The sequence below is a fragment of the Xiphophorus couchianus genome, chromosome 15 (genome assembly GCF_001444195.1).
Source record: "Xiphophorus couchianus chromosome 15, X_couchianus-1.0, whole genome shotgun sequence".
Taxonomy (NCBI): Eukaryota; Metazoa; Chordata; class Actinopteri; order Cyprinodontiformes; family Poeciliidae; genus Xiphophorus; species Xiphophorus couchianus.
Genome location: NC_040242.1, coordinates 5,733,070 through 5,758,476, shown reverse-complemented (window position 1 = coordinate 5,758,476; position 25,407 = coordinate 5,733,070). Strand labels below are relative to the sequence as shown.

Genomic DNA, 25,407 nt, shown 5'->3' with positions numbered 1-25,407 from the left:
ATTAACATTTTGCTTGTAATTTCAGAAACATGTCAGTAGCTCATAGAATAACCTCCTAATTAACAATGTTCATTTTACTCAAATATGAACCTATAAAAAGTAAAATCAGAGAATCTGATTCTTTTAGGTGGTTTCTTAAATTTTTCCAGGGGTGCATATGTTGTAGGTGAATATTTAATACCAAAACAAAACATAAGTCTTTAACATTTTAACATCTATTTATTTTCTAAAGTTGGTAACAAAAATTTTGCAATGAATAAAAACAGCATTTTGCTTTATACAACTAAGAAAATGTTTACAGACAAAACTAATAGAAACAGATACACAACAACAAAACAAAGTAAAACAATAAAGAACAGAACATCCTTGCGTCAGTGTGCAAACTGTTTATACAGACGGACATGTCACCTTTTACAAGACCTCACATCCTGATAAATTATTTAAATAGCATGTATCTATACGCACACACAAATCAAGCTCTCACAAACAGCTAAGACAAATAAAACAATAATTTATTTGCTAAAAATAGCACTGAAAATATGTGGCAAAGCAAATGTATAAAAATCTCCCATTTCTACTGGGGTACACCATGGCCCTGGGAACTCTGCTCTGCTTCTTCGATACAAAAACTATTTACAGCTTATGCTAGGGTAGCACTAGAATGTCCAACATTTCAGAGGATTGTGAAAAAGCATTGTTTTGTTTTATCAGATTATAAACAGCAATGAGGTAATAATTGTACATTGAAAATGTCATCTCTCTCTACAGAAAAGGTACAAAAATCACACCAACTTCATTTTAAAAAAAGTTCTGAGGAATACCCAATTCACCTTGGAAATCAGCTTTTACTAGAAGAAAGAAACAGATATTAGGAGTTTTACTCATTTTAGTACTACTATACTATTCGCTGCCTACACTGTAGGCAAGAGTCGATAAGCTAGATGTATTTACATCATTTCATCTTGAAATCCTCAAAAGTTGAGGGACAGAAATCTCTTCAGTGACTAAATGGTAATTTTAGAATTGATTCTATCTTTTTGATAGAATCGATTTTTCTCATTGGTTTAATATCGGAAGATTGTTACTTTCATCTTATCCTGAGTCAAAAATTCAGACATCGGCTTGTGGTTCTTCTGTTTAAACTAGAACTAATCTAGACTTAATTTCTTTACTCAACAGAAATTCTTAGGTAGATAGGTGAAGGATTTTCTTTATCCATTCATGGCTAATCGTCCACGCACACTGTTCATGAATAAACACATACCTCCCGCAACTTAAATCATTTCAAGTCCTAAAATGTGCTGTGTTCATTCTTTGAATCCTCAAAAGTATCATTCACAAATCATACAAAGAGTAGTCTGGTAAAGAACAGAGAGTATATGTTTTTTCTTTCTTTGGGATGTCTATCCAAAAAGTGAGGCACACCGGTTGAAGATGAGAAACAGAGTACTGAAAAGGCATTGAAGTGAAGTTCATTTTTTTCTGAGGAACCTTTCCCTATGTTGGTGTCCATCTAGCAAAGTCAGAGTCTTTTCAGCTCCCCTTGACCTTTGACCCTCAACCGGAAGTTGGCTAGCTGGTGCTTTGCCCAAACCAACTTCAAGTTACCCTGAGGCTAACAGTACGCCCTTCGCCCCATCCGAGAGTGCATACCACGAAAGAAAAGTAAGGCAGAAATAAATCAGCTTCTGGACTTCGTAGAAGAAAATATGTTCTTACTTTACAAATAAAAGGTGCATTCCTCAGAGAGTTTGACCATCAATTTATGCATCTGTTGAAAGATAAGAGACAATAACAGGACTTAGCATATACATTTGCGGTGTTTAGAGGAATGTTTACACTTTCTTCAATGTTACCCACCTCTGCATTCATACTTGAGGTCTGAGAAATAAACCATCTCTTGTGAGAAGACAAAAAGACCCAGCCTGCCACCTGCATACGTCTTGTCGTAGATGCTACCAGAATCTGCCATGATCTTCTTACCCTCATACATCACAACTCTGTGGAAAGACAAATACAACTGAATAAGTTCAAAGATTGGAGTTCATGAATAATAAAAAGCTGCGAAGCGTTTTATTGTTCCCACCTGATCAGTCCTGTTCTTGGCCTGTGAATCAGATGCCACCTGTAGGCAGTGAAGTCTTTCCAGCCGACATTTTTAGGGTCGTGCCAGAGAGTGCGGACCTAACAACCAAGAAGAAAGCATCTGCAGTTTAGTCTGCCTGACAAACATCTAAATATATGAATCTAAATCTAGCCTACCTGTCCTGCGGTGTTGCCCGTGTGCCAGAGAGCATTTCTAAGGTGCTCTCCTGGGCCGGTGGTGGAGTTAACTACTTTGATGGACAGGCCTGAGTATCCCTGGGCTTTGGTGGGTTTACTGGACCAGTAGGTCTGCGTAATCTGCTTCCACATCACAACGTAGAACCTGGAACTGGATTGGTAGCCGAACACAAAGCCAGCATAATCGTCATCTCTCTCTGTGTTTATGAAGAAAGTTCCACTGAAGTCCACGGCGTTGAACTCGTGGTAACCTGTTGAAGAAAAGGGGTCGGAGAAAACGTTTTCATGAAGTTGTGAATCAAAAAAGACAAATGCAATTACTGGAAGACTTTTTCTAATTCCATTTTTGGCCAGAAGAAGGCTTAAGAGAAATAAAATAAAAAGTAAACTAACATACCAACTGCAATTCCAGGATCGCAGTTGACAGTCTGAACCAGCTCTTTGCCTTGATGCCGGACAACCCAGTTAGGATCAATCTGGGAGGTGCCTTTTGGATCCAGAGGAACCATCTGGAACTTGCGGAAGTCTGTCTCACTGATATCGAAGTTCTCAGGACAAACATCATAGATATCAGGAACGTTGTCTTGGTCAAAGTCGTCTTTGCAAGCGTCTCCACGACCATCGCCTGAGAAATTTGGTTTAAGTTAAGAATGTTTTTCCAGAAGTACTTGCACATTGTGGGATGTATTTCTGAATTTTCTTACCATCAGAATCCAGCTGGTCGGGGTTGAAGGCCAGTCTACAGTTGTCTTTGTCATCAGGGATGCCATCGTTGTCATCATCATGGTCACAGGCATCTCCCTTGCCATCCTTGTCGTGATCAGCCTGGTTGGCGTTGGGAATATATGGGCAATTGTCCAGGTTGTTCTGGTGTCCGTCCTCGTCGATGTCCTGGTTACTGTCACACTTGTCTCCCACTCTATCATCATCTGAATCCACCTGCATTCAGTTAATGTTAAGTGATCTATATTACAGCATAATAAGGGTTTAGACTGGATAGAATAACATGAGCATTTCAACTGATTTGTCTTGTGTTTTTGTTGAGATTAATTAGAATTGACCTTCAATGGCATTGCTGATAGGGCTGGAATGATTAATTGGATTAATCGTTGTGAATCGATTATTGAAATAATCGTCAGGTAAGTTAGTAATCGATTAAACATTAACTTGAACGTACAGACTCAAAAAAGGGGCCAATTTTTGAAAGACCATACTCAGAGCAATAATTAACCCAAACGTATACAAACAATATGTACATTTTGAATTTAAGATAATAAAAATCTTTGTGTGTAAATATGTTCTACCCAAACCTAGCTAAAACTAGCTTCACCTGGAAGCTAGCTAAAACTAGCTAGTTTTAGCTTTATGTGTCGTGAAGTTGAAACTAGATTAAGCTGGTTCAAATTCTTTAAAAAATAATCTGTTCAGCAACTTTTGTATTATTAGTACTATTCCAAGTATTTTTTAGCTGCAGATGGGTCCTTTGCCCCAAACAATCAAGTGTACATCAAAGGAATGCTATCTTTTTGGATTAAAAAAAGGAATTGAACTATTTATTTGCATCTTTTAAGAGATTTCTACTATTGGGTAAAAAAGGCTTAGCTGAAAAATGTGCAATATTTGCCTATTTTCTTTTACCGATGAATCAATTAATCATCAGAATAATTTGATTAATTGATAACTAAAATAATTATTAGTTGCAGCTCTACTTGTTTAATAAATTTGAAAATATTAGAACTAATGCACCCAGTAGTGGTAAGCAAGTCTCTTCTAGTCGTTTAAAGCAGTGCGCAATTTGTTTGTAAAAAACACTTTGACACACCCTATCATTCCCCCAACCCTCTGCCCAATTCCTGCTGTTCAACACATTCCTATTTCTCAGTGTAGCATGGCACAGGTGGACTGAGCAGGCCTGTGCTGAATTGACATGGCATGCACATACCCCAATTCCTCCATAATATCCAGCCCAGGGCCTCTTCCCTCACATTAGCCAGCCATCGTCAATGGGCCATTGAATAGGCCTCTTGCCCCCCCCCCCCCCCCCCCCCCCCCCCCCCCCCCCCCTACCACGCCTTATTGAACTAATGTGCCCTTGAGCTGCATGCGGGATTTACTCCACCATTACATGGCGTGATAAAGCTTAGACAGCCACACAGGGCTAATCGCCGGGGCTCTCTCTCAATTGAAAGACAGATATAGAGAGAAAGGCTTGGATCTGAATGTGGATTATTGTTGGTGGCTGAGGCGGAAGGAAATGGGGAAGGGTGTTTGTGTCTGTGCCCACACACCTGATCGGGATTATGTTCCAGAGGACAGTTATCACACATGTCTCCCACTCCGTCCAGATCTGTGTCTCTCTGGTCAACGTTGTATATATAGGGACAGTTGTCCTTCTCATTCAGTATTCCTGGCAATCAACAATAAAACCTTAAAGATTAGAAACACCAAATTAACGTTTTTAGGGGTTTTTATAGGAAAAATGTGAAGGCCTACCATCTCCATCGATGTCCACAGCACAGGCGTCTCCCTCGCCGTTGTTGTCTGTGTCTGTCTGGTCTGGGTTGCTATTGTAAGGGCAGTTATCACAGCGATCCCCCACTTCATCGCGGTCATAATCATACTGCCTGGGATTGTACACAAACGGACAGTTGTCCTGTTTCACAAAGACAAAATGAAGAGCTGATGACAAGTTTTCAGTCGCAGTGCTTATCTTTTGCTGTCTGGATCTGTCTATGTACACAGCACAAGCAGAGCAGGATGAAAAGCTGCTTTATTTTCAGGCTCAGTTCTAATGTTGGGATTAGTGTCAAACAATGCAGGTGCCTTTGCTCGCTGCCTTAGCTTTGCTATTTATGGTTTTGGCTGAGAATCAGTAAAAAACATTTGCTTTCTTGCCCCACCTCAGCTTTTGAGGTGCATGACAGTTAAGATACCAGAACACAAATACTAACCCTGTCATCAGGAATACCATCATTGTCATCATCATCGTCACATGCGTCTCCAGTTCCATCTTTATCATAATCTTCCTGCCCTGAGTTTGGAAGATTGGGACAGTTGTCCTGAATGACAAGAAATATGTTCAGACGGGCTGCTGGAAGGCAACATTACACAAGTTTATCGCTTCTTCCCAACTCTGACGAACCTTTTTACAGTGGTAGGTGGCATTCTCCACACAGACCAGATCAGCATTGGGCCATCCGTCCAAATCTGTGTCCTCTCCACAGATATGACCATTGCCAGCATATCCAGGCTTGCACTCGCAGCGGAACATGGGGTCGGAAAAGTGTCCGAGGTAGTTGCAGCGAGCGTTTTTGTTGCAGTCATGGCTTCCATCGAGACAAGGATTACGGGGTGTGCACACCTGTAGATTGAAAGGTTTAAACACAAAGTAATCAGACAAATTATACCATTCTAAGTCATTACATTTTACATCACACTATTATATGTCCCACATAGTTCATTCACAACATAAATCAGCTTGTCACAATTTATTTAAACATTGAATAACTCATAATACATCTTGATATGCATTCTGATTAGGCTCATTTGTCAAATTAAATGAGCAATTATTAAACATACTTTCCATTGAGACCCAATTTATGTTTAGAAACATTCTCATTTTTAAAATCATGTATTTTCATTAGCTGTAAGTCCAAAATCATCATTATTAACAACAGAGGTAAATGCTTGTAAACATCAGCCTGAGTGTAATTAATCTACATAATGTGTTACACGTTACTGAAATAAATTGAGGACATGTGCTACTCAAAAGATGTAGAAATGACGGATCATTACTCAATTTCAGAATACATTATGCAGACATTCTGTCTGTACTGATGAAAATTGGCTTAAATTGGTTTCCAAATGCTCAACTTGTTTCAAACAGAAGTTTCAATCAATTATTAATGATTTTGTCAGCCATAGACTGAGTGATTAAGAAGTTTAGAAGAAAGAATGAAAGTGTCTTCATAGCAATTTAAGTTACTCTTGCCGGATGCAGCAGGACAATGTCAGGACGATCATTAACAATAACTAGAAAGAGTTTGTACAGGTTGATAAATATTCTGGACTCTCCTTGACAGAAACACCAGGTGTGCACTTGCCTGTTTGTTAGCAACAGCTTGCTCAACACCTTTGCCAAATGGTTGGGGTCCTGAGTAGCGAGGAGGGCAGGGCAGACAGTTGTATCCTGGCTCTGTGTTCTCACAGCGGTGCACACCGTTAAACTCAAAGCACGCATCTGGTACCTCCTTGCACTGTTTTTGTGGTTAAATAAAAATCCTTATTGTTTTTCCAGGGTAATCATTTTTGCTCTGTAATTATGAACTCATACCTCGTCAACATCTTTGCACTTTATGCCATTTCCTGTGAAGCCAACTGGGCATTTCCCACACTTCCAGGAACCATCAGGGAAACTAGTGCACTTGGCTCCAGAAAAGCAAGGGTTGGACAAGCATCCATCTGAAAACAACAACAAGAATAATATGTTTTTAATCTTAAGAATGCTTAAGTGAAAAATAAAAACTCAAACAACCTACAGTGGGCTTTAAAATGACTCACCTATTGGGCAAGCTTTCTTATTGCACATCTGTCTGTCTATGGCATCGCCAACACACTCTTTACCACCATGCAGTGGTTCAGGATCATTGCACAGGCGCTTACGAGTTTGAACTCCACCCCCACAGGTGAGGGTGCACGTACCCCAAGGTGACCAGGGTCCCCAGTTCCCGTTAACTGAAGAGAGGAAATCATGATCAGTTTCTACCCTTGCTGCAAAATCCAGGAGTGAAATCAAGAAGTCAGTAGCTGTGTTTCCATGAAGCATAACATTGCGCAAAATGAAATGTCAAGAATAAATTTGCTTACATTTTTTAAAAACTCATGGGTTGTGATAAAAGAAAAAATTTGCACCAGGATGAGGTGTTTTTTCAGCCATATTGAAATAGATGTATTTTGCAAAACTGCAATGGAAATACTTTTTTTGCATCACAAAAGTCACATAACTAACAGCTGGATGTTACTACTGAGGAAAACCACAAAGAAGATGACAGGAAGTTGGATGACGTTTTGTTTTTTTTCTGGTTCCACCATAGCTCTCACAGAATCGCAGTTCATAAAAAGTTGTGTCATTCGAACGTGTTGAATCCATTACTCTTCTGTAAAATTGGCAACTACAGTTTCCCCAAAACGCTGCATATGTATAAGGCAGTGTTTTTTTGTTGTGGGCCAAATCAAGATCATGATTGCTCTTAAAGGGCCGGTTGTGCCAGAATATATTGATAAAATCTGTTCACAAACTGTTAAAATATCAGTGAATTCTTAAAATTAAATAATATTATTGAACATCTTTTCAGTTCCTCCAGGATTTTCTGATTCTTTTTGTGATTTCTTTGGAATAAAAATCAACATTTTTATGGTACTAATTTGGAAATATTTGAGCTTATCTATGACAGTAAATTTGACTTTTTATTACTTGCTGTATAGAACTTTGCTCTATGGCAGGGGTCTCAAAGTCCAGTCCTCGAGGGCCGCAGACCTACAGTTTTTAGATGTGCCACAGGTACAAAACACTGGAATGAAATGGCTTATTTACCTCCTCCTTGTGTAGATCAGTTCTCCCAGCCTTGCTAATGACCTAATTATTCTATTCAGGTGTGGTGCAGCAGAGTCACATCTAAAGGTTGCAGGACTGCGGCCCTCGAGGACTGGAGTTTGAGACCCCTGCTCTATGGTCTATTATCTGACATCAATTAAGGCTGAGACAGCCTTAATTTTTGAGAAAAATCTGCAATAAACTCCCAATTATTAGTGCAAAGAAAATGTGGGGATTTGTTGATTTTTTTTTGTTGTTGTTGAATTTCCACAATAATTCTCAAGAAATTGCAGGGAATAAATTATATAATTTGTGAATAAACAGATAAAAACTGCATTGATTTGATTGGTAACATAGTATTTAATCACACTTAGTGTTTAGTCTAGAATCTAGAGGGCCACATAAAAAGCTATGGTGGACCAGATTTGGCCCACGGGCCTTGAGTTTGACATGTGGTATAAGGGGTTTGTCACTCCAGCGCCGAATAAGACGCCGACGTCTCCTTTGATGATTGATGGTGATGATGAACACTGACGCCATGACTGAATTATGAATATATCTCATGTAACCGTTTACATCCGTTGCTGCCGTTGACGAGGATTTGTGCACATTTGTCAGGAAAACGCGGCTAATGCAAGATGTTAAAGCTCACTGGGACATGGAGACTTCTCGCACTTCTCAGTTTGTCGGCCCTCTTCCACACAGTCCCTGCCTCCCAGCTGAGGGGTGGGGGAGTTGCAGAGGCGGATACGAGTGATGACACCAGAACCACAGGTGACGGAGCACGACGACCAGGGTGACCAATGACTCCAGTTTCCGTCCTGCTTGACTGAAGATTTGAAAAAAAAAAGAGGTCATAGGTCAACAGGCAGCAAGTAATGGGTTGGATTAATAACTAAAGCTAATTATGTTTTACTGATGTCAAAAAACCAAAGCTTCCAGTAAGTGATATATTTGTTACTCACAGCGCTTGTCACACTCCTGGAGGTAGCAGTCGCGGGTTTGCACCGAGGTGCCCTCGCAGATATTATTGATACGGTCGCAAGAGCGCCCACGCTGCTGGATGCCCCGCCCACATGACACAGAACAATGAGTCCATTCAGACCAGGGCGACCAGCCGTCCTCAGCATAGTCACTCGCTGCGCAAGGGAGGGAGCGGGAGAGAATACAAAAAAAGAGGGAAACAATTAGAATGGTATTCCAGAGAGGCAGCAAGCCTTTTTAAAACACCCCTGAGCATAAACAAAGAGGGCAAGCTCTTCAAGTGGAGGGCTAATGGAGAGGATTTAGCTGGGAATGAGAAGCAGAAAATGTTTTTTGTTTAGAGCGAAGGCAGATGACGAACACTGAGATAAGTCAGGGAAACAGAAAAGTTGACTGTACTCAGGATGAAATGACTGCAAAACATTGCAAAAACACATCTTACCAAGTTTTTTTGTCTAGTTTTAGTGAAAATATCTTGGTACAGTTGGAAAAAGATTAAACTAACTTACAAGGAAGTTTCCAGCAAGTAAATAAGTAAGTATGAAAAATGTCTTATTAAAAGTGAAATAACTTGTACTTTTTCAGGAATTATTTACTTAAAACAAACTCCTATTTCTTGCTGAAAAGTTTCTTGTAAGTTAATTTTGTCTTATTTCAAGTGTGCTAAGATATTTGCACCAGAGACTAGATCAAAAATACTTGGTAAGATTTTGTGCTTTTGATGACATTGAATCTTTCAGTCCACCATTACCACTGCAAAATGGTAAAATATTTTAGAGCTCAAAGTACCAAACCACATAAGCCCCTTTCTCACATCAACTGGTATTTCGTTTAGCAGTCAAATTATCTTAAAAGTTAGAAAGCCTTCTCTTAAAGATAAAGCGCTCCATCCTGGGCATTTTTGTGGTAAAGCAAACAAATGGGTCATTCAGTGAATGTGGCAGTGTTTGAATGCATCTTCTGTTCATTTAAAATGTATATATGCAAGCATATGGTGTCGATTTATTTACATACACAGAAAATATAAATTCTTACGTGTTCCACAACGAGGACAGCATTCGCCATCGGGGACGGTGGCGTTGGCACACGGGATCAGAGGGCAGGAGATTTTGCGGCACACGGTGGCAGAGTTCTGCAAAAGAAAGCTCCTAATCAGATTAGTGGGTAGAAGATTAAGGGGAAAACTTTGACAAGAATTTGACTCTAAAAACTTGTATCTGCCCCCTAATGACTGACAAAGCCGTCATAACAGGCACCACATCATTAAATAAAAATGTGATTGGGAGTAACTTTCACTTCAGTGTTGAAATCTGTGCTTCAACTTCTCTGCTCTGGCACAGATCACTGTTCAGAGGTTCCATTGAGCTTAAGCAAACCGTCTTTTCACTCATATTGTGCGTGTGTAAAAAGTAAATTTACATGTTTGTTCGTGCAACCAACACATTACATCCCTAGGTCAAATCAACCATGCCAGAAAAGTTAAAACACAGAGCCCTGGCAGGGAGTTTATACCCCCTGCAGATAACCACCTGCCCTCTGGATCAGGAGAGGGTTGGCATAAGCTCAAAATCCTGAATAAAATCAGACTTACATTGGTGCTTTAAAGATCCAGGGGTACAAATAATTAAATATTGCCTTCTAGCACAACACCATAAGTGAGTCTGGGCTCACAACTGCTCTATAGGCTTGCATGCTAATGCTCACCCTCTTTGTCAGAGCAAAGGTCTTGTTCCTAATTATGGACATCACTTAAAGTCTGTTAGAGGCTACACTCATGCTGAATGTCTGACAAGAGACATGTCATTACTACACCAAAGACCGTCTACCTTCTGCAAAACCAACAAACTACTAATTACCAACACCAGCAGCTGAGGTGATGGTTAAGTGCTCCTCATTCAATCTGTATTGTCTTAGTTTAAGAGTTTGTGTACAAGTACAAACCCTTCATATCTGTGTGACAGTTTAACATGTAGCAAACTCAAATGGTAGGCATTGGGGGGAAGGGTTTCACCTGACAAGTGCACTCAGTGCAGTCATCGACGGTCCATTCGTCTTTGTTCTTGCGCACAATGCCGTTGTGGATGCAGACGCCACTATGTATGCCAATGCGGTTCTTAATAAGCTTGTTCTCATTTGTCTGGAAAAGAGAAAAATGCAACGATGTAATGGGTTTTGAGATTATATAAGTAGACTAAGTGCTGAAAAGCAAGAACATAGTTAGCGTGGGTAATCACAAATGTTTCATTTATAGAAACTGAACCAAATCTAGCAGAAAGACATAGTAACCCAACATGCATACCCTTCAATGGAATAGTGAATCCTGTGGATAAGACAGACTGTTTTTGCTTTATATTAATACTATATCATTTTAAGTTCAAACTGTAGGCAGATGATACTGCAATTTATATACACAAACACAGCATGACACAGGTTGTGAATTAACCATTTTAGACCTAAGTTTCAAATCTCCGCCTGCATATTTTTGCTTATTTTAATTGAATGCAGTTCTTTAAATATCCTGTGAGTAAATACATTTGTCCATTTATCCATAACAACTGGAACTTTCAATATCCAGCAAGTTATTTTCGTAATTTGCCGTCTATTAAAAGAGTGTCCCTGCTACGGTGGGGGTGAAATTACTGTAATAACTGGATATTGGCTGGAAAGTGCAACGTCTCCCCTTTCAGAAACCGTTGGAATTTTTCAGAAAGCGCAAAGTATCGCAGAGTTACGGTACTGCAAATTTGGCTGTGTTGTCGCTGTTCGGTCTGAAAGGGTTAACGAACAAACTCAATGATTAATTTTACACAGGGTCTAAAACTGTCTTTACATTATTCTAAAAGCCACTCAAATGGTAATGGATTAAACTGTTTGTAGCACATTTGAAAAACAACCGTTTGCCTCATTCTTATACATTTATAAATGCAAACTGCTCCTGTTAATTAAGCGAATAAACTAAAACGTTCATGTCTCATCCTTACCAGTTGGCGGAGCTCATTGGACAGCTCCTTGACCACGACACCGAGGCCTTTCAGCTCCTTGAACATGCTGATCAGATCCTCACAGGAGAAGCCACACACCATCTGCAGGTCTTAAAAAACACTGTTTAGATAAGTCTGTTGCAGACAGGTAACAAGGTATATCTAAGTTCTTGCTTTAAAACTGTTGAAAATCTTCCACTTCTGTATGTAGCGTACAAGTTGATGTATATTTCTGGTCAGCTGGCTTAAAGTAATTTTCTAAACCTTTTCCCTTGCTTTTATGTAAGAAAAAAGGTCCATAAAAATACGGACAGCCATGGTGTAAAAGCTAAAGGAGCACCGCCCATCACTATAAATAAATTTGCTATAAAATGCTGTTGGGAAGCTTCTGGCAGCATACCAACTGCTACTAGTGCATAATAATTGTCACACTTTTGTCATTTTAAGATCAGTCAGATCATGTCATACATTTTTCTTTCACATACTTCAGTAACTACTGATTAATCTCGTATCAGCCCATGTCGTGCCAGTTTTAGAGCTTCACTTACAAAGATGATGAAGTCCAAGTATTACATAGTGTTTACCTTTAGTTTTGTGTCCAGTGTACTCTGTTCTGATGGCAGAGGAGCCGTTCAGGTTAGTCACAATCATTGTGTCACTTGAAGCAGCTGAAAGGCAAAAAGTCATAAAATCTCCAAGAGATCCCCATTTATCTCTATGTGCTTATTTAATGTCACAGCTAGTCACATTTTAAATTAATGTCAAATGTAATTAGATAAAACACAAGACGTCAGAGAGATCTGTACCCTGAAATTATGCAGAAACAAGTAAACCACTTTTAAGCTTTTACCAAGTAATTAGCGTGTAAATTACAATCAAAACAACAACTCCCCACTGACAGCAGCTTGCTTTGTGTTGGCACTGTCTGGCGGATAATGAAGAGCACTGCGCTTCTTGGACTCGACTACTTACCGCTCTGGCATCCTTTGTTGCGCAGGATCGCGGCCAGCGTTGTTCCAAACACAAACCGCACATTTTGCAGCACTCCCTAAAAGCATCAATGTCAGAAAGGAAAAGTGGTTATCAATGCTGGATATTTGAGAAACGCTTAATTGCTCAGTCCGTCGATCCTGAGTTGTGTGCGTAAATGCGCACGAATCCAATGTTTCAGGCGTTCTTTCTCCTAAAAACGTAAGAAAACACAAGGCGTTCCGGAGTAAGAATCAATCTTCTGCGCTCACCATGAACCTGTCGTTCACTGCTCCCTTCCCGACTCGGAGCTGCGCGCCGGCTGGAGTGCCTTGCGTCAGGATGTTCTGGATGGGCGCATCCAGCTCGGCGGTGTTCACCTCCTCGCATCCTACGAACAGCTGCGCCCGGTCCTCCTGCACGAAGAGCGTGATATTCTTCCAGTTACCCGTGGCCAGATCCACCTCCTCGATGGAAACCACCTGCTGCTTGTTCTCGGTGGAGTAAACGATATCCAGGGTGTTCGCCTTGCCGTTGGAGACGATCTCGAAGACGGCTCCGGAGCCGTCTCGCTTCTCCACTGTCAGGAGGCTGCCCCTGGTCCGTTTAAACTGCTTGAAGTTGAGCAGAAGTAGGAAGCCCCTTTCCGCGTGGACCGAGTCGACCAGGTCCCTGAAGGCGCTCTCGGGGACCGGGGGGATAAGGTCCGGGTTGAGGATCTTGTAGGCGGGGCTGTACGGGTCGTCTCCTTTCGCCAGGGTGACCCCGTGGTTCTTACTGGGGACTCGGATGAGCTCAAACAAATCAAACACACTATTGTCGTCTCGACTCTCTGCGGGTGAATAATAAGAAACAGTAAGCTTTTGTCTGCGTGAATACTAAATATTAAATCTTTTACGGCTTTTTAAAATCAACTAAATGTTGGGAAATTGGAATAATCTGATATTTAAATAGGTGAGGCTCACCTGCGACTCTCGCACCTTCACAGGAACAAAGCATCAACAGCAAACAGATTCCTGTCACCTTCATGGTGCAGCACAAACCTGCTGCCACAAGTGCATTGAAATATCCGACAAATTAGGACTTCGGTCAAAGTTGAGCAAAGTGTGAAATATTTTTGACACTCACCTGCTCCCTTTAATGAAAGAAAAAGCTTACAAAAGTATAAAATCCCTTGGAAAATGTGTTAAAAAATGTGCAATAATTCCAACGTCCTTATTTATAAAGTTAAAAATCCACAGTGAAAAGGGGAATTATGAATTTTCCTCTTTGCCTAATTGAATATGTGCCTCCTCTGGTATCCACCGCTAAAAAACTCCCCTTTTAAGCCCAGGCAGCACAAAGTGTTATTTAAATAGTTTGATGCCTTTCCTAAGACGTGGCCTCGTCCAATCATGGTGAGGAGAGAAAAAGGGACGAGCTTATCCTTTTAGTGCGCAGGGGGAGACAGAGAGGAGGGGGACTGGACGAGGGACCTGCGTCTGTGCGCCGCAATCAGACCCTTAATGGTGCTGTGTTTCCTCTTCCAGCTCCCACCCATCACATCTCTGAGGCACTTTCACCTCTTAGAGAATGTTTCGGAATATTTCAGAACTCATATTTTCACAAATATTAGCAATTAAGCTTCTAAAAATCAGTCGGAGAACTCAGTGAGCTGAACAGAATCAGATTCAATAGATAAATATCTCAATAAAATATATTTTGTTAATCTTCTACCTTTGTACAAACAGATTTGTTATATATTTTGGGTATTTTTTTTCTATTTTAATTTGGTGTTATGTTCTCTGATGGACTGGTGAGCTTCAGTTTCTGGGATTGCCTAGTTGCAGTTCCAGCTTCCACCAGTAGGAGCCGACGTGAGTTCACAGCAGAAATGCCTGAGGCTTTTCAAGGTGGAGCTGCTTAACACCTGGACTTATTACGGGGATTTCATTGATATTTTTGGTGCTTATTAAATACGCTACTGCACAGAGTGTTAGATTTGTAATATTGTATCCTTATTTAGTGGGAAAGGACACATTTCACACAAGCTAAATATAACCAGATCCATATTTGTTCTTTAATATCTATATAAATTTTGTTGGTATCCAACAGTCTTCTTTAGTTAAAACTGTTCCAAATCAACAGGTTTTTCTTATCTTTTAGACCAGGCTGATATTGAACAATAGAGTTGTGTTTTATGTAGTTTATTGGGTCAAACGTTTTGGGTCTCCTTGTTATTGGAATGACCAATATTCCTAATGCTTGAGGAGATTTGATTTGGTGTCTCAAAACATTCATCCCTTAGGGAAATAAAGATACGCAGATTTTTAAGGAAACCTTTATACATAACACTTAAGAAGCACGAATTAAAACACTGGACTAGAATAACAAAAGACAATTAGGAAACTCAAACCAAGACTTATTTGAAAACCCAGAACTCCAAACAATATTAGAAATCGACCCTTTGCACGTGACGTCACACTATCCAGAACTCCGCCCACTCCGCCATGATGGACGTCAAAAAAAGGGGGGAAAAACCCCAATAAGCTTCTTTAAAGCTAGTCTAAAAACAGACATCTGTAACCTAATATCGCTTCTATTTAGTTGATTTCGCAGTAAAAATGGTCACATGGTGCTTCGCGGTCGGCTGCACAAACAGACAAGGATGCAAACCAAACTTGTCATTTTATTCGCGACCGGCAGCCTTCAGTGTATTTGCAGCAAACGCTTTTTATAAGGTAAGAATGTTAACGTTCATATCCTTTATAAGTAAGTGTGAAAGATATCATCGCATTAGGGAGAAGGTCGTCTGTAACCGTTAGTAACCATGGAGACAGTGCCGCAAAGTCACGTAGCCTAACGTTTTCGTACGTTTTCTATCCTGCTCCAGTGGAAGGGAAAACGCTGTTTATCTCGACTCGAACAAGTAGAAGCCATGAATAAACTTGACAAAAACAACTTTGGAAAACAATTTCATTCGCTCTTGTTCAACACTCCAGTCCTTCACTTCCGATGTCCATCATGGCGCCTCCAATGTTTTAGTGACGTGGTTGCAAAGGGTCAATATGGCATTCTCCTATATATGACAACCAGATTTAATTTGAATAAAAATGTTTAAGATATTTAGAAGAAAGTGACATAGATAAAAAGGATTAAAGAATTTAAAGAACAAGAAAATGATGAGCACCGTCTTTTCTCAAGCATTGACAGATGGGTATTCAGAAAGTGAAGTTCTTTGAGCTGCGTAGTTTTTCCTCTTGATTTGTAAGACCCACACATGTCTGTGTGCTGTAATAGGCTTCAGAGCTTTGTGCTTTAACAGAGATGGAGGAACTGGATGATGCTGAAGGCCAGTTCAGATGTCCTGGGATGGAGCGGTACCCTGAGGTCAAAGTCAACCTGACTTCTTTGGTGCCAGAGAGTCTGTCTGGGATCAGGACTCTTCATTTAAGGTGCTTGTTTCAGCCTGTGGAGGAGAAAGTTTTACTCCTACAGGTATTTTGATAGTTAACTGGCCTGCTGTGTAATACAAAAGATTTATCACAATGGATATGTGTTAAGCAAAAAGGGCGATTTGAGTCTGGTTTATTTCTTAATCTGAGCTTCTGCAGATATCAGCTTTTTGGTCTGTAAACCCTGCAGGTGGAAATTAGCATGTTTTTTGTTATAATCTGGTATGTCTGCATCTCTCACTTTAAAAGGTTAATGAAATGTTGTACATTGTCTCTATAAACAGCATAAACAGTATTAAATTTATGCAAATGACAAACTGAATGCAAACTGGGGAAAAAGCGCTCACAACGAGAACAGTTTTAAAAAGGAAATCTGAGACCATAAAGTAAAATTAGAACATAAATTGTGCTTTAAATAGCAAAGAAAAACAACAACAAAAAGAAACATGAATGAAAATGAGCAAAAAGTAACCTGATCAAAATTTTAAAAAACAAGAAATGATAGAAAGGAAGTCTGCAACATACAACAACACATTTTAGGCAGAAAAAAGGAGGAGTAAACATCCACCAAAAAAAACAAATCCGCCAAAAATATTTTAAGTTAATAGAAAATATATATGTAAATATATATTCCTGAGTCAAAAATTTGCTATAAAAAACACAGAAATTCTCTAGAAAAAAACTTGAAAATGTATGAGTTTGAAAAACTGCACATTTTCTAGAAAAAAATGGAAATTTTTAGACTAATATCAGAAATCTTCTAGAAAAAACTGGGAAAATTCTCAGCTGCAAAAGTGAACTTTTGAAACTCAGAAATTTCCAAAACTTTCTGAGATTAATGTTGAAATTTCTGAGTTCTTTGACCTCAAGAAATAGGTCAAGGAGGAAAGGTAGAAACAACAAGAAGAAAGAAATAAAATTGTGAAGTACAAGTGTCTACACGTTGTCACCCGAATGTCATTAACATTTACGTACAGGAAATTGATGAGCTACATTTTATGACAGCTGAACAAAATTTTCCGTGACCTCCACCCTGCTCTCTTCCTCTACCCGGCCTCAGGCTTCTTTCTGATTCTTGATTGTTTGACACGTCAGGAAGGCGTTTGACACCTGCAAGTCACCTTCTGGTGTCAAAAAGAGGATGAGCAAAGTTGAGTATTCACTGGAAAAAACACTAATGCCTGATTGGCTGTGTTCAAGCTAAAAGGAAGTGATAGCAGGTGGAGTAATTTGCTTGTTGACTGGGATGAATTCCAGCACCGCTCACAGAATACAGCAAAACTGGGTCAACATCCAGATAAACCTATCAACATTATTGTGTTTCTGTTTTACTCCACAGTACCTCCTTGCAGTTTATCACAGATTAGATGTCCCTTTTTTTTGTCAGTTGCTCATTTTTACGCTAAATCTATTAACGTTTCATATCATCCTCATAAAAGAAAAAAACAGGAAAGTTTGTTTAAACAAAAAAAATAGCAAAAATGGAGCAGAGAAGAGAAATACAGATATGGACACAATGAAAACAAACATAAAGCTGTTCTTTAAATAGATAACGTTATCTAGAATGTTCTCCCCAAAGCTTTAATCTGTATTTAAAAAAAAGTACAGACTGCAGATTTGATGTTGCACAAACTGGATGCAAAAGAAAGAAGGAGGACTTTTTCCAACTGTTTAAAATTTTAATAATTAATTCAGGGCTCTGCAGCCTGCAAGTCTGGAGCTGCAAGTTACTCTTTGGTCTGTTCACAACGACTATTCATATGTTTGGCTTTTGATATAATAACAACTATGTGCAGGTCTGATATAAAAAAACAGAAATGTAATGTTTCACTGCAAAAAAAACAAAAACTTACCAAGTATTTTTTGTTTAGCTTATAGTGCAAATATCTTAGTACACTTGAACAAGACAAAGCAAATTTACAAGTAACTTTACAGTAAGAAATGTGAGCTTGTTTTAAGGCAATAATTCCTTAATATTAACAAAAGAGTTTTAGTTATTAGTGGAATAATCAGCTAGAGGAACAAGACATTTTAATTTATGATACTGTAAAAATGTCTTGTACTACTTGCAGATTATTTTACTTATAACTAGTAATTTTTCATCAATTTTAAGGATTTATTGCCTTGAAACAAGTAAAATTATTTGTAAATTTGTTTGGTCTTATGATATTTGCACTAAAATTAGACCAAAATACTTGGTAAGTTTTTGTGAATTTCCTGGAGTAGATGAAAAGTTGTCTTTTGTCAAAATTTAAATGAGTTGTTAGTGCTCAAAAATCCAACCATGACCTTGTTTTTTTGCATTAACCAAATTCTAATAGCGTAACCACATTACCCTCAAACTTTTACCCAAATCTTAATAATGTCCCATTTCTAAACTTCTGATATTCGCCGTGGCTGCACTTTTTAAATGTTCCACTTGAATTCATCATGTAAAAACAGAAACATTTGCGTCGAGCCTGTACTTGGGCTTTGCTCTTTTCACTCTGAAAATATTTTGAAAACACCTTTAATCTTTAAAAAGAGCAAAGTTATTCTTTCCAGATGAGCTCGAAGAAAAAGAACTGACCTAGATTTCATCATCTCTCATTTTCATCGCCAATGAGTTTCTGATAACGGCCAAACCTTTGACCACATGTGCTGACAAATCAATTACAGTATCCATAAGAGCGGGCTAAACAGGGATTCATGTTGCATGTGCGTCATGTTTTGGACCCGGTTTAAAAAGAAACTCAAACCTGGGCTTCATTTTCTTTTTGCAAAAATTTAATTTCTCCATTTTGAATGAGAATAAGAATGCCATAATTAAAAAAAAGCTCTTACATGATTTGAAATAAAATAAATATTTTAATTTGTGCCTGACTTGAACCAAACAGAAGCAAAAGCTGAACAAGCTGAACAGCTATAGCATTTTGGCACTTAGTTTATGTCTAATTGAATTCCTGTTTTCACCTGTTTTGCGTCTTTTTAGTCCCGGATTTTTGATTTGTCAAACCTAAAATATGCCAAAATAGCGCTGGACATTTAGCATACTGCACATTTAAAATTATTTATCTGGCACTGACCGGTTTCCACTTGAGCTACGACATGATATGACTGCAGCGGTGTCAAACTCATTTGGTTTTGGGCCAAATCAAGACCATGAATGCTCTAAAACGCCCGGTTGTTCCAGAATGTATTGATAAAACCTGTTGACAAACTCCTAAAATATCAATGAATTCTTAAAATTAAATAATGTTATAGAACATATTTTCACTTCCTCCAGGATTTTCTGATTCTTTTTGGGGGGTTTTGGAATAAAAATCTAAGTGTTTGTGGTTTTAATCTGGAAATATTTGCGCTTATTCATGACGATAAATGTGACCTATTATTATTCGCTGTATAGATCATGGACTATAATCTGACATCAATTGAAACTGAGGCAGTTTAGTACAAGAAAGAAAGTTTTTGACAATTTTTGAGAAAAATCTGCAATAAACTCCCAATTATGTATTACACATTTGTTGATTTTGGGTGAATTTTCACAATAGTTCTCAAGAATCCGGAGGGACGGATAGATATAATTTGGCACTAAGCAGGTAAAAACTACATTGATTTGATTGATAAATCAAGAGAGCCACATAAAAAGCTACGACGGGCAAAGATTTGACCCACAGGAATTGAGTTTGACACGTGTACTCCTGTATTACTCAAATAACTTGAAACACATTTGTTTCAACACATCAGTGAAAATAGTAAGTAAATTGTACTTTTCTTTTCTGTGTAGTTGAACTTGTTTTTAAGTCAGAATGTTAAAATACTTCCAAATAAAAAGATGACCTGTGCTTTTCAGACTATTTATGACAAATGCAACTAGACATGATATTCTCTGTACCGCAAAATCTCTTTTCAGCGCTGTTTTCAGATGAGTTCCCACCCTCTCTTTTCTCCCATTAATTAAAATCAATTACTTACTCCTTGCAGTCTTTATCCATAACATTATAATAGGTCAGGGTCATTAGTCACTCAGGAAAAGACTCTGGCAGCAACAGGTTCAGCTGCTCAGTGAAATCTAAATATCTAACAACGTATAGGAATGCTACGTTGATGCAATTCCATCGTCACCGTCTTCGGCTGTTATGATGTGATCCAGCTTCTTTTCATGGATTTCTGTGGGCAGTGTAATTTGTATTTCTCAGGGTTGAGGAGAAAAAAAAGATGTTTGGATGTTCTGAATCATCTAATACTGGCTGTGAGCGTAACTGCAAAGTTTATTCTAATGGGGCTTCCAGTAAAATGCTTTCCCCAAATTTGGTCAGTTAACACAAAAAGCTGTTCAACAGCTGTTTGCTCCTAACTTCGGAGTTACACCACCAGTAGCCTTGAAATTAAAACTTTTAGTTTAGACTGCCTGTGATACTGCTCTTGTGTAGGGTATATTTATTACATTTTACAGCAGAAAACAAAAAATGTGACATTGAAGATCACAATTTGTGCATAAAACATAGAAATAAAGCTGTTTTGTTTGTGTTTTATTTAAATAGCCACATGGTATAGCATGGCTAATGCTAATGAAACTATTAGTTAGCAATTAGCAATGTCCAAATATCTGCGAGGAAAGTAGCTCCTGCCACATATTTTGTCAATGTCCGTTTTCCAAGAACAACAGCTACGGTACTCACCAGCCTGCATTGAGTCTCCATGGCAACCAGTTCAGTACTGGCTCAGGACATTAGCTTAGCATTCTTTATTTATAGCCGTGAACAAATTCAGGGGCTGCATCCTTCGAAGGCCGGATTTGTAGGCCGATTACATCACAGCGAGGCGACCGAAATCGAAGACCCCTCCAAATGTGGCCTTCTTTTCCCCAGATTTGAAGGACAGGTCCGGTGTATCCTTCACGGCCCAGCGTATCCCATAATTCATTGCGAGTCGGCGGTGAAGAGTGGCAAATTATTTTGCTACACTACACTTTAAGATGACACCAGATGACTTTTACAACGTTTTTAGGCGAGAATGTAGCTCTGTAAGTCTCAAATATCTTCTCGGTTCATCAATACATCACCTAATTGCAAGATTGCTGACATTTTCGGACATGTCTGCTCCCGCTGCTTTAACAGGCAGCTCCCCTCGCCAGCTGCCAGCTGGCCTGGCGGTCCAGGTTCGGCACATTGTTATAAAAACTCCCTCTTACTTTCCCCGATGACTGGAAGTTAAATATTCCAGTTCTAGTTGTAAAATGTTTGCTTCACTAAAGTAAACCAAACAGTAAAAACAAACTTCGGCTCTGTTCTTTTTTTTCATCCGCTTCACGCTGTCATGGTTGCTAGGCAACATGTGTTACACTGAAGCGCGGGCTATGCAGCTAGCTGAAGGCTATTCCTGTCCGAACTCACAGTTTTTCTTTTCCAGTCGTCGTTTATTCACTGTCTTCAAACTTAATAGCCGAACAATTGGCTAGTAATATTTTTTTTTGCCATTGTTGGTCATATTTTTCTGGATCTATTTCAGCTTTGGAAATGAATCTTTCCTTTTTGAGCAATTTGTCATTCTAGAAAGTGTGCTACAACACAACCAAAGAAGAGCAAAGAAAGCACGAAGCTCCTGGAGCCCAAAATAATCCCCCCAGTTTAAGAAATGTGTGTGTATGCATTCTCAAATCTACATTAAAATTTGTTGCTGTTCTGTTGACCCAATTAAATGTAACTGGATAACATTGAAGTCAGATCAGAGAACATCAACGGTATTAAGTGACAGGTTGATTGAGTTGAGGTTGTTTTAATAGATGTTAATGAAAACCCACTGGTCTGGATTTGGTCTAAATGATAAAGGGAGTTATTTGAATATTCAATTTCTTTCCTGGTTTTACTCTCCCGGAGCCTCACATGTTTGGACGTCATAAAACGAATCATGTTTGGAAGTTTAAAGAGTTTAGGTTTTGTTCTCGCAGACATAACTCTAGGAAAATGTCAAACAGTGGACAGCCTTTTCTGGCTTCACACTGCCAGAAACAAACAAACTGTATTGACTTTAGCAAGAAGAGCAACAGACATTGTCTACAACATTTTTCAGAACATAAAGTAGAGTAGGTCACTTTCTGCGTCAACATTCATGACACACCTTGGCAATGCGCATAAATATTCCCCGGGGCTCCTTCCAAACACCATGTCTTTTACTACTTTGTCAAATTTCAAATAATAAAACTAAAGTAGACAGCAGATTAAAAAATATTGTTTTCAAATGTTGAGCTAATTTGTTGAGCAAAAAAAATCTAAATCCACCTGGTCTTATGGTTGAACGATTATTAAACTGTGATTAATCACATTTATTATGGTTGTGTTCAGTTTTATTAGCCACACACAAAACTAATAATCTGTAAAAGCAACAATTCAACATTTACTGGTGGGTTTTAGATGACGTAGCAGATGGGGGTTAGGAAGTAAACGCAGCCTGTTTACTTCTGTTGATCCAGCTTCAAAATGCCTAAAATCTGTGTCATGTATGGTTGTTCCAGCCGTTCTAATAGACAGAAAGATAAACGTTATTTTTGTGTTTCGACGGTACTTGGCTACAAGGGAGTTCATTTTAAAAAACTTACTAAACAAAGACGAGAAAAGTATGTCAACAATCTACGGCTGAAAGTAAGAGGTGTAGAAACTAACAATGCCAGAGTGTGCAAATAAATAAATATCAAATATCACTTTGATTATTTGATATTTTCAAATTTCCTGTCAACTTTAAACATTTTTTAACTCAAAAACACGACGAGCCGCTGGATGAATGACTGCCCTATCCAACCACCGGGCTTAGCAAGTTTCCTGAGGGAAACCTTGATGTTCAGAGGTGTCAATGTTTTTCTGTTTTTCTCTTCACTTTGACTAGATTTCAGTGCCATTTTCCCCAAAGATAATTTCTAAGTTTATTTATAAATATATATTAAAAAAGCACGAGCATGAGCAGAAGTGTATCAGTCCAGACCTGCTGGGCCAAATAAAGCCACACAGTTAGATGAGTGTTGTCAGTTGCTTGGAGTTGGGTGTGGATCAAAAGTTGGCAGTGACACGCACAGTTAAAAATATATATAAAACCAGCGTCTTAACAAGAGTTATGTGTGCAGTGCTTGCAGGTACAGGCTCTTTAAAAGCTCGGGGAAGCAAAGGTTACTCATCCTGGTATCTTAGAAGGTGTAATCATTTTGCTGAAAGATATTTAACGTGCTTCATTTACTCATTGTGTCTGAGCCTGCTGTCGTTAGCCATGCTCTGCTTTGAAGGTTAATGCTTTGGCTGATCCTTAGTCTGAAGGGAACATTATGTTTTTAACCTGCAGCTGTTCAGATTATTTTGTGCTTTATTAGATATTGGTTTTCTTCACGTTACTTTTCTCACGTGTGAGATTTAGTGCACGATTATGAGTTTGTAATGAATTATTAGTGAACAATGAGGCACGAGTTAAGAGAGTCTCACACCTGCCTTCATTCCAAGCAAAGAAACCAGATTTATTCTGTAATGTAGCACACAGTACTTTACGAAATTATTCACGCTCTTTATCTACTTTTTTCACATTTTGTCATCTTTCAACCTCAAAGTCTTTTTAGATGTGCCTACACATTTTTTTTGCACAATCTTAGTTTCCTTAAATAAGCATTTTCAAGTTTTGTCATGTGGATTCCTAAAAAAAACTACAACTATGCATACATTTAAAACCAGGTGTTTAAAGAAATAATTTGGTTAATCTTACTTGATTTAAAACAGGGAGTTTAGTCTGATTTAATGTGAGACAATAGGGAAGAAAAGGTTTTTATTCAAAGTGTAAAAATCTGGTTTCAACTGAAGCTATACTTCCACAAAGCAATTATTTATCACTATGATGAGCCATTTGGGAACTTCTAACTTTTATCTTTGATACTATAATAACCCGACTCAACAGGGAAGGAAAATGAAATGTTTTTATTCTATGGTGAAAAATTATGGAGCACCCTAAGGAACATGGGTAAAAATGTTTCCTTTGCGTTACCTCGCAATGCTTTTGAGTTCCCAGTTTATGTATACAGTCACAAATGTCAATTTGAAATTTCAAATATATAAATATTTATAGAGCCTCAGTGAAAACATGTTTATATATTCTTAAGTCTTTGGTGCAAAAACTGATTAAAAATTAATTTATTCACTGAATGTTTGTCTGTTTGTGTAAGGTTGACCATTAGTAAAGACTACCAACACAAACAAAACAATCAAAACTGTCAGATATAACTGTAGTATCCCATGAAAATAACTCAGAAATAGTTTGGATGTAGTTTTTCTTTCTTACAGAACGTTTGCTTGCATCTTAGAAGGGATGGAAAGAGATGGAAATCCTATGTTTGGCCTATTTTGCTTTTGCATTTTGCACATAGGCTTGTGGTGCGTTTCTGTCCTAAAGAAAAAGATATATCTTACGGCCCCTGGCCTCTTGAGGCTGTGCAAGCTCCTTTTTTTTGTTATGCAGGTTCAGCTGTGAGGGCACACCTTTCTGATTGGCTGCCTCGAGGCTGCAGGAGAGCAGCCACCCCATTGGACCAGTAGAGAATTGCAAGCCAATCAGACCTTGATGAGCCTCACCTGCTCCCTATAAAAGGCTCCTGAAATAATTCCCCCAGTGGGGCAGCTAGTAGGAAGAGGTTTTGTTAAGCTGTCCCCCACCCTTGGTGCTTACAACTGCTTTGGGCAGTTTTGAACTATTTGTTCTAGCTTGTTCTGCTAAGTAGTTTGAATCTGCTTTAGATTGATTTTATACAAGCTAGAAGCTTGTGTTTGGGAGGTTTGGTGCTCCCTTTTTGTCCTTTATTTTGGGTTGTTTTGAGTTTATTTTAGACTGACTTGTTTGAACATTTTGTAATTTAATTTGCACTTAACCATTCTTGAATTTGTTAGCCCTATTCTTTTGTTTTAATTGGGTTAAGTTGTATTGTGTTTTGGTTTTGTGAAATCATTTTTTGTAATAAAAACCTTTACATTCCACTTATTTTCTCTGGACACATTTTATAGTAATGCCCCTGAACCTTGGGGGCGTAACAATATAAAACTTCATATCTCACAAATGAGATGGAAAACCCTCATGAAAACCTTGTATTATAGTAGAAAGTACGGTGGCCACCATAAGAAAGACTTTCAGTCTGATGTACTGATCAGTTCATACCACATGA

At 38.7% G+C, this 25,407-nt stretch overlaps 1 protein-coding gene and 1 long non-coding RNA gene across 4 annotated transcripts in view; one reads left to right on the top strand and one right to left on the bottom strand.

The window, feature by feature from the left end:
* The window catches only part of LOC114158630 (uncharacterized), a 128,960-nt gene that overhangs the window by 40,313 nt on the left and 63,240 nt on the right, over positions 1-25,407 (top strand). The window lies entirely within an intron of this gene.
* Positions 372-14,199, bottom strand: thbs1b (thrombospondin 1b). 2 transcript variants are annotated; one of them, XM_028040313.1, is made up of 23 exons: positions 13,939-14,199; positions 13,776-13,856; positions 13,083-13,642; positions 12,814-12,889; positions 12,426-12,509; positions 11,842-11,951; positions 10,872-10,997; positions 9,896-9,992; positions 8,842-9,015; positions 8,529-8,705; positions 6,844-7,017; positions 6,617-6,744; positions 6,387-6,539; positions 5,426-5,644; positions 5,235-5,342; positions 4,777-4,936; positions 4,572-4,690; positions 2,988-3,222; positions 2,681-2,908; positions 2,263-2,534; positions 2,087-2,184; positions 1,861-2,000; positions 372-1,771 (listed from the first exon to the last, which is right to left on the bottom strand). In XM_028040313.1, the coding sequence occupies exons 2-23, from the start codon at positions 13,837-13,839 to the stop codon at positions 1,764-1,766; spliced, it is 3,510 nt and encodes a 1,169-aa protein (XP_027896114.1). In that variant the 5' UTR covers positions 13,840-13,856; positions 13,939-14,199; the 3' UTR covers positions 372-1,763. The 2 variants fall into 2 exon arrangements, with proteins under 2 accessions (XP_027896114.1, XP_027896115.1); XM_028040314.1 differs by having other exon boundaries at positions 13,776-13,853.

Excerpts from the sequence above, each read along its gene's own strand:
- thbs1b (XM_028040313.1), bottom strand. The coding sequence starts at position 13,839 with ATGAAGGTGACAGGAATCTGTTTGCTGTTGATGCTTTGTTCCTGTGAA. Across the intron at positions 9,993-10,871 it reads GCACTGAGTGCACTTGTCAG|AACTCTGCCACCGTGTGCCG; the intron begins GTGAAACCCTTC and ends TTTCTTTTGCAG. Across the intron at positions 4,937-5,234 it reads ATGGTATTCCTGATGACAGG|GACAACTGTCCGTTTGTGTA; the intron begins GTTAGTATTTGT and ends TTTGTGAAACAG.